A 10196-nucleotide genomic window follows, 5' to 3' on the forward strand; every position below is an offset into this window, starting at 1 on the left:
TTTGGACAAAAAAAAATTAAATTTTCAAAAAAAATTTTAATTTTGAGAAAAATTTTTTTTGTATTTCTCAACGTTTCAGGTAAAAATAAGTTAATTCCCGAAACGAAAATCTTATTATACGCACTTATGGCATCCGAGGTGGGTCCCGGGAGCCATAAGGGTGTATAAAATTTTTTTCTGCATTTCTGCACATTTCAGACGAAAATTCGTCGATTCCCGAAAAAAATTATTTTATACGCACCGATAGCTTTTCACCGGGGTCTTTTGCCGGAATACGCCTTTATGGTATCTGGAACGCGACATATAAACTTTTGAATGAAAGATATTTTCTGACTCAGTTTGTCAAGCTGATTCAGAAAATAGGTGAATTTTTTAAAAGTTGCGCTATAAGGACGACTGCAATAGTTAGATTATTATGAAATCTACTAATAATGATATTAGTATTATTATTATTATTATTATTATTATTATTATTATTATTATTATTATTATTATTATTATTATTACTATTATTATTATTATTATTATTTATTATTCTTTGGATAAAATTTACATTGAAAACGGAACTCAGTGGAGCTGTTTTCACTATGTCTTTAGTTCACCCCGACTTTTACAGCTAAAACGGGTCTGATGTTTCGGCTCTGCATTATTATTATTATTCTTTGGATAAAATTTACATTGAAAACGGAACTCAGTGGACCTGTTTTCACTATATCCATAGTTCACTCCGACTCTTACTGCCAAAACAGGCGTCTTCTAAGGCGGCGAATTGAACTACAAAGGATTTGGAAACTTTTACAGCTTAAACGGGTCTGATATTTCGACTCGGGTTTTGCTCTGCATTTTTCTTTCATTAGTTCTTGGAGTTGCTTTTTTTTGTGTTTCTGTTAAATATCAAACTTGTTTTGAATACTTAGGCTCAGGTTACGTTTACTTATAGTCCAGATACATGAAAAAAAAAGGCCATTCGGCAGCCGAAATGAAAGTAGATTTTTCAAATAAAAAAAATTGATTTTTAATAAAATAATATAATAACACTGATAATGTATAATTTAATTCATGAATTAAAAACAAAATTCAATAATAATAAATTTAAAAATATTTAGAACGAATTTTGGAAAAAAAATTATCTTGTGAAGAAAAAGTTTCTCAAATATTTACCAAAGAATTGCACAGATTATAAGATTTGAATTATAAATGTCCAAATTTTAAGTAACTGCTTAGGAACAACAGTTTCCAAGTTAATCAGAATTTTGCAGCTAAATGTCGGCGAGGCATATCAAAATGCCAAAGGTGATTGTCAAAGAAAAACTTACAGAAAATTCACGAAAGGAATTTAAGCTAGAAAGAATACAAAAAATTTAAGTTTTGTGTGAAAAAAAGCCGAAACCCGCGGGGGGTATATCAATTTGTTTTTATTGAATTTTTAAAATGAGATTTGAAACTAAGGCAGTTGTAGCGGTCAGAAAAAATTGAATTAATTTTTTTTGACAATAGTGGAGCATTCTGAAGACGTTAAAAAAAAAATTTTCGAAAAAAAATCGAGAAAATTTCGAAAATAATTGAAAATTTTTTTTTTTTTTTTTAAATTTTTTAAAAAATCAATCTCTTTAATCGAAAAAATAAAGATTTTAGAGAGAAAAAAATTTTTTTCATTGAAAAAATGAATAAAAATCACAAAATTGCTCATAATGGTGATTTTTGCAAGAACAAAGAAATTGAAGCTTCGGGGCACAATGAAAAAAAAATCGCAGCGCTTTGAATTTTTGAGGGATTTTAGGGGACACTTTAAGGTTAAAAAATTACCGACGATATCCTTCATTCATCCATTTTATCCAAAGTTATACCAAGTTAGCCAAATATCCTTAATTATGCGAATTTTTGTCTTTTTTTCAGTCCGAGTTTTCAATTCGAAAACTTTTTTTTCTAAAAGATGTTTACATTTTCTTATAGAGAATATTGTGCAGTTTTCAAAACCCTCCTTCGATTTCCTGTATAATCATTATTTTCGGAGTTATTGAATATCAAAGTCAAAAAGAACTTTTTTGCTTTGATTGACGATAACTCCGCGGCAAATCGTCATACAGGCTTTTTGAATACGCCAAATTAAAAAATATCAAATTTTCTAAAAGAGCTTTTGAACGAAACAATCAAAAAAATTTTTTTGAAGCCCGTGGACCTTTTTTTAGACGGGAAAAAATTTGGAAAATTTTTTTTTTGGTAGTTTTCTTAAGATTTCTCCAGACCTGGACATGACAAAAATTTTTCATGGTCATATCTGAAAACTAGACACTTGGAGCTACAATGCTTATTTATTTTTTCTGTACGACCATTTTCCTCGGAGTTACAGCTTGTTGAATATCACCCAAAAATTTGGAATTTTTTTTATATCCCTTAATTTTTGTGACTAGTGTATATATATACAGAGTGTCCCAGAAGTAACGGACGCCATTGTAGCATCTGATGAAAAAAATAATTCTGAGACGAAAAGTCCTAAGCCATTTTTCAATTAACCGCATATATAATTAATTATTAATTAAAAATAACGTCTCTTTATTTGTTAGAGAGAGAGCGCCAGTGTCCAGTAAAGTATGTGCCAAACAAAGACACAACTAACTGTATGACTAACTAGTTTCTATAACTACGTAGTCACACATATTTACTTACACATTCACACGTGCAAGCGTCTTCGTTAGAACGCACTTGACTTGACACTAGTACTCTCTCTTTAACGCATAAAAGGACGTTATTTTAATTCATAATTAATTATCTATGCGTCTGATTAAAAAATGGCTAAGGACTTTTCGTCTCAGAATTATTTTGTTTATCAGATGCTACAATGGCGTCCGTTACTTCTGGGACACTCTGTATATATATATATAAATACATACATGTATAAACTTTTGAACTATATATATTTTCTGACTCAGCTCGACAAACTGAGTCAGAAAATGGCTAAATTTTTTAAAAGTTGCGCCATGCGGACGGCTGCAATAGTTAGATTTTTATAAAATCTACTGAAAAGGGCCCATAAAATTTGGAAATTTCCAGGCCTCTTTCAAGAGCTTTTCGCTAAACAGAACGTTTAACGCGTTTCTCTTTACAGTGACCCTTTGTATCTTAAGGATATGAAGTCATAAAAGTCTCGAGAATAAAATATGTTTCCTTAAGAAATAACAATTAACTGTCTATATACATATTTTTATTTTTTTTTTAATACTTTTTTTTTGGGACGTAACACTTTCAATAAATAAAAACAATAATCAAAAAACATTGTTTACAAAATCTGTTATGTGCATCTAATGAAATCTAAGTTTGAGGGAACCCTTTAGAACACCGTTTGGTAGGTTCCGATCGGTTTAGCCGTTCAAAAGTTATAAGCGATTCACATACTTACACACACACACACACACACACACACACACACACACACACACACACCTCGGGGCAGAAGAGATACTGCTACCGGGCGCGTCTCCCCGAGCGGATGGGAGAACGCTCGCTGTCCTTGGATGACACTTAATCTCTTAGTTGATGAGGTACAGCGGGTAGGAGCCAAGCAAAATAACCAAACAAAATACGCTCCCGTGGACAAAACTCCCCTTTAATGGGTTGGTCGCACTAACTGACCTAACAAGACGATCGTTCCCTGCTGTGACCCACTGGGAGTGACCGGAACCTCGTGTCGTAGTTTCCGATGATGCAGGCCACGGCTGATGTGAGCTTGCTCTGCCGAGGTGTAAGTTGCAGCAGTGGATCAGGAGCCAGCCACTTCGGGCCTTGATCAGGAAGTACGCAGTGAGTGTTAGAGATCGGAATCTTCACCGCTCCGAGCGAGTCTAGTCCGTCCGTGTATTCCGGGGCTGGCTAAGTGTCGGCTAGGCCTCAGGGAACTGGGGTAGGAGTACTATCTCCGAGGGTACACCCGTTCCTAGTTATGGCAACCCGCTCCACTCCGTACGATGCGCTGGTGAATTTAAAAGTATGAGTAAAATTCAGGAAAACAACAATAGTGAAAACGGGCCTCATGCCCAACAAGCAGCGATTGAAGCAAGCGCTAAAATGAAGCGGTCGCAAGCGCTAAAATGAAGCGGTCGCAAGCGTTTGAACGCCTTAAAAAGCTGACCAGTGAGCTAAATGACTTCATCCGATCTAAGGTCAATATCCACAAGGAGATTAAGACCAAGACGATCAGCGTAGCCAATGCCCTCCAGAGATTCAAGAAACTTGATCAAGAATGGTGTTTAACAGTACGACGCACTTCTCGCACTAAACCGGAGAGAAGCATTCAAGCAACTATCGTGAATGAAGAAGCAATGGACACTGGAGCCGAAGGTGACGGTGAATCAGTCGCGGAAGACAGAATCAGATCTAGCAGCAAGTCAACTAAGAGAAAAGATCGATCTTCTCCCGACCCAACGATCTGCCAAGTTGTGAAGAAAAAGGACCTGAAACCAAGCCCTCCGAAAAACACGGCAGTGCAGAACGCCGGAAAAAAAGAGGTGACTGAATGGCAGAAGGTCCAATCCAAGAAGGAGAAGAAGGAGCAAGCGAGAGAGCGGTTACCAAAACAACCGGTGAACAAATCTCGGCCGGAGCCTAAGCGGGAAAAACCGCGAAAATTCACCAAACCAGATGCCTTAATTATTCGACCCGTTGAGAAGGCAAAATATGCCGAGATACTGCGTCGGATTAAAAAAGATGTCCCACCAGATCAGACCCGTGATGTCGTTGACAAGGTTCAAAAGACGAATGATGGGAATATGCTCATTACGCTTTCCAGAAAGACCGCAGACAAAGGACAAGCTTTGCTGAAGACCATCAAGAGCATCCTTAAAGAAGAAGCGCAAGTCATCTGTAAAGGCCCAGAGGAACAGCTTGAAATCCGGGACATTGACGACGAAACAACTAAAGACGATGTCCGGAAGGCCTTACAAGAGGCAGCTGGAAATGACTACGAAATACCTGAAGATGTCATTAAAATTCGTCCGGCCTACAGAGGTACTCAAACTGCTTCGGTACGATTGCCAGCAGCAATAGTGCAGAAGATACTTGAAAAGACAGGCAAAATAAGGATTGGCTGGGTAAATTGCCGTGTCAGAGCAATTAAGACACCACTACGATGCTATAGGTGCTGGCACTTTGGGCACACTACTGCCCAATGTAAAAGCGAAGTCGACCGATCTGGGCTTTGCATCAAATGTGGGCAAACAGGTCATCAAGCTGCTCAATGCCAAAATAAAGTGAAATGTGCGTTATGTGCGGAAAAACCTGGCTCTCAGGACACTGCTCACCGGTCTGGTTCTGGCCGATGTCCAGTCTTCCAAGAAGCACTCCAGAAGCTGACAAATAAACGAACATGAGGATACTGCAGCTTAACATCAATCACTGCGAAGCTGCGCATGACCTGCTTATGCAGACAGTACGGGAATTAAAGCTCGACGTTGTGCTTTTATCGGAGCCATATAAACATTTAGCTGGACAACCTTGGGAGACGGATATCACCACGAAAGCTGTGATCTGGGCTTGTGGTAAGCTCCCTTTCCAGAGTGTAGCTACCAATGGCACCGCTGGCTTTGTAGCAGCATCAGTAGATGGCATCCGTTTTTACAGCTGCTACGCACCACCTAGCCTCTCAATTGCTGAGTTTACTGACTTCTTGGATCGACTGACCGAGGACGCGAAGCAACATCATCCAGTGGTGATAGCCGGGGACTTTAACGCCTGGGCAGTGGACTGGGGCAGTAAGCAGACTAATGCACGAGGAAGAGAGCTGCTAGAAGCTCTTTCTACACTAGATGTAGTCTTGCTCAACAGTGGTGACACGCCGACCTACACCAAAGGTGACGCAAGCTCGATTGTAGACGTCACTTTTGTCAGTACCAGCCTTGCTGAAGGTAACACTAACTGGAAGGTACTGGACATCTACACTGCCAGTGACCATCATGCGATACTCTGGGAAACGTCAAACGACCAGAACCTCCGGGGGCCTATCAAGCAATTTAACACCGTCGGTTGGAAGGTGAAATCTCTTGACCCAGAAGTATTGCTAACAGCCCTCGATAGTGATCCGATAGAGACTGGATGTGCAGAAGAACATACTAAGGCTCTGATGATGCGAGTAACACAAGCTTGTGATGCCAGTATGCCTCGCAAACGTGTTATGAATTCAAGACCTGCGGTACACTGGTGGAATGATCATATCAGCAACCTCCGTAAAGAGTGTCATCGAAAGAGAAGAATATCACAGCGTGGCTATCAACGACCTTACTCTGCAGTGCTGATCGCAGAGTACAAAAAAGCTCGTCGTGAACTTAATAAGGCCATAAAAGAGAGCAAAAGAAGATGCTGGAAAGAGCTCATATACGAGGTCGACAAAGACGTGTGGGGTCGGCCGTATAAGGTGGTCATGACGCACCTGAAGAAACAACAAATGCCGTCACCTACGTGTCCCCAACTCCTTCAGAAAATCGTCACGGCGCTGTTTCCACAGCAACACAGTCTCAATTATCAGTCAACGCAAGATGAACTGGACGACATTCCACCTGTCACTGAAGAAGAATTGTTGGAGGCCTGTAATCGGGTAGGAAATAATAAAGCGCCGGGATTGGACGGAATCCCTAATATAGCCTTGAAAACCATCATAAAGGCAGCACCAAAATTATTTCTAGACGCTTACAACGCATGCCTCAAGGAGGGGACTTTTTCTCGTAAGTGGAAACAGCAACGGTTAGTACTTTCACCTAAAGGAAAGAAACCGCCAGAAGAACCGTCATCTTACCGACCACTCTGCATGCTAGATACGGCGGGTAAGATATTTGAGCGTATCATCCATCAGCGAATAGATGCAGTAGTCGACCCACTCTTGGCAGACAACCAGTATGGATTCCGGAAAGGACGATCAACCCTGGACGCGATCAACCTGGTTGTTAATACGGCCAAAGAGGCAGTCGCAGGAACTAGATGGAAGGGTGGAACGAAGAAGTACTGCCTGGTGGCTGCCTTGGACATCAAAAATGCTTTCAATTCCGCTAATTGGGACTGCATCATGCAAGCTCTCGACGAGAAGAACGTGCCAACATATCTTCGCAGACTAGTGATTAGCTATTTTACAGATAGAGTGCTGAAATACGATACAAAGAATGGTCCGAAAGAGTATGATATAACCGGTGGTGTGCCACAGGGCTCTGTTCTTGGTCCACTTCTGTGGAATATCATGTATGACGGGCTCCTGAGACTGAAGCTTCCAAGATGTGTCAAACTGGTAGCGTATGCGGATGATGTTGCCGCAGTGATCGTCGCCAAACACCTCGACGAGATTCAACATCTGTTTGACATCACTTTTGAGAAGATCAACCAGTGGATGGATACAGTGAACCTACAACTGGCCAAGCAGAAGACCGAAGCAGTGCTTATTACCAGCCGAAAAGAAGTTGAAACAATTAAGATTAATGTCGGTGACCGAGAAATCACATCACAACCTCATATACGATATCTGGGAGTGATGCTTGATGCCCGACTCAACTTCAAGCAGCAAGTGGAACACGTCTGTACGAAAGCGTCAGTAGTGAGAGCTAGTCTCGCACGATTGATGCCGAACGTCGGAGGCCCAAAGCAGAGCAGGAGGCTACTATTGTCATCAGTAGTCACATCGGTGCTCACCTACGGAATATCAATTTGGGCTGACGCACTAGAGGTGCAAGATTCATGGAGAAAAGCTGGACCAATATATTGTATGAGTGCCCTACGAGTTGCAAGCGCCTTTCAAACAATATCAGAGGAAGCAGTGTGTGTCATTTCCGGAACTCTGCCGCTTAGAGTTCTAGCTGAGGAAAGACGGAACCTTTACCAACGAAAGAGGTCAACCACACTAAGTGCCGAGGAACTCAGAGCTGAAGAACGGCAGAACAGCATGGCACGATGGCAATCGCAGTGGGACGCCACGACAACAGGAAGATGGACACACCGTCTCATACCGAAAATCGACGTTTGGATAAACCGGAGTCATGGCGAGGTCAATTATTATCTGACGCAGATGTTGTCAGGACATGGATGTTTTCGGACGTATCTTCACCGCTTCAAGCATGATGATTCACCGGAGTGCCCGTCCTGCCCAGGAATCAATGAAGACGCGGAGCACGTTTTCTTTGAGTGCCCACGATATTACCCACAGCGCGATGAGCTGGAGATGATCCTGAAGAAGAAAATCCAACCAGAGACAATAGTAGAAGCAATGCTGTCATCAGAGGCTGCCTGGAACGCCGCAAACACGTTTGCAACAGAAGTCCTTATAGACTTGCGTTCCATCGAAAGAAAAAGAGCAAATGACAACAACTAGAAGAAAGGTAAAATAATACCTAGTTACCAGAAGGAAGAGCAGTCGCTATATCCTCCCCCCACGAAGTAATGCCTAACGGCGGTTTCCATGAGGGATTAGAGGAAAGAGGAAAGGGGTTTAGGGTTTAGTGGGTAGGGGCGTTAGCGTCGAGTTTTAGTATGACGCTGCGTCGAGTCGCCAGATATCCAGGCCAAACAGCTACGCCTAGAATCCGTAAGAAGGATTCCCCCCCCCCCTAAGGGGAAAAAAAACACACACACACACACACACGCACACACACACACAAAAAACACCCATACATACATACAGACATACAGACACAATCGCGCGAGTAGTCAGGGAAGCTTCCTGTGACCTTCAAACGTCGAGATCTGATGAAAACTCGATTTTTGCAAAACGGGGTGAAAACAATAACTTCCCGATTTTTGAAAATCTTCGATTTTCTTAGCGGGAAATTAAAAATTTGTGTACTATTTTCAAAAATATGTTTACCGATAATCATGTTGATAAGATGTTTTTTTCTTAATTTAAAGACTAATTAACTTGATAAAATAATTCTAAAAATGAATTTAATTTTTTTTAGTTTATGATTAAATTACAAAAATTTATAGGGCAATTTCAAAAGAATTAAAAATATTTCCGGTTAATGATAAAAAAAATTCCGTAAAATATTGTCAGATAGGTAAACTAGTAACCAGTACCAATATTATTCTTTTGTATAGATAGTATACTCATAAATCGAAATTATAAATGGAATATTATCGACAGCCGTATACAAATAATAGTTTTTTATGGGTCCAGATACTCCATCATTCGCCATAACACGTTTACCTGGATTTGGGAATCCCATTTTCGAGGGAATGGCTGTTAGTTTGAAATGCGATGTAGACAGCAATCCATCCAGTTTACCAATTTGGCAGTGTGGTGAGTAATACTTTTTATCTACAGTAAAAAATTTTTTTATCAGTTGTATTCAAATAAATTTTATAAATAAAACTGGTTGCACTCGCTGTCGAGCTTTTACAGTTCAATGAGCTAAATAAATAGATTAAAAGCTGGCTTTTGAATCTCTCTTAAGCCGCTTCTGTTGTAAAATAATAAATTACCTATACGAAAACGAAATGTTCACAGACAATACAAGGTAAAATTCAAAAATTTTTTGTTATCTTTGACAAATAAATACTAAAAAATGTCAAGAATAATTTTAATAGTAATACTCGAAGAGCTCAAAAGCATACAAAAGCTATTTCTTTGAGCTCAGAGAGCTCAAAATAACACACAAATTGTATTTTTTAACTCGAAGAGCTCAGAAACGTAATAAGTGCAACTTCAAGGGTTTAGGTATGGAATTGGCGGGAAGTTGTAGGGATGGCTTTCAGGGTCAATCGTTTTCCTAATTTTTTTTTTGTAAATAGAAAAAGAATTTTTTCATATAACCTGCATTGAAAATGTGAGTTTCAATGCCTGTTGAGCCAACCGAAACTAGACAATTTAAGACCAATGCGACTGTGCCGGGCAGGTATCAATTATTTCTTCCCGGCGGGCAGAAAGTGACGATTTTCTGTCCACGAGGTGAAGTTGCAGCTTTATTTTCAATCCTATCAATTGTTTGTTTATTTTATACCTTTATAATTGTCATTCTAACCGTTAACTGTACTGTGTAACGTCCACGTTTTCAAAAATTATAAAAATAAATAATTTATTTGTCCCCGGCTCGAAATTTGCTCGCTGGAATCCAGGGTCATAAACGGGGATTACATTATCAATAACAAAATATAAACAAAACACTTCATTTTAAATAAATCAAAGAAAAAGGGAAACCTCTTTATTGGCCTGATCATGTTAATAAACGATATAA

The 10196-nt window shown here is 39.7% G+C and overlaps 1 protein-coding gene across 4 annotated transcripts in view; it reads left to right on the forward strand.

Moving 5' to 3' along the window:
* The window catches only part of LOC123269442 (hemicentin-2), a 593151-nt gene that overhangs the window by 421122 nt on the left and 161833 nt on the right, over positions 1-10196 (forward strand). For all 4 annotated transcript variants that reach the window (XM_044735146.1, XM_044735148.1, XM_044735147.1 and 1 more), the window contains exon 6: positions 9140-9262. In XM_044735146.1, the coding sequence (XP_044591081.1) occupies positions 9140-9262 (123 nt within the window). The remainder of the gene's footprint in view (positions 1-9139; positions 9263-10196) is intronic.

This window comes from Cotesia glomerata, linkage group LG7 (assembly GCF_020080835.1).
Source record: "Cotesia glomerata isolate CgM1 linkage group LG7, MPM_Cglom_v2.3, whole genome shotgun sequence".
Taxonomy (NCBI): domain Eukaryota; kingdom Metazoa; phylum Arthropoda; class Insecta; order Hymenoptera; family Braconidae; genus Cotesia; species Cotesia glomerata.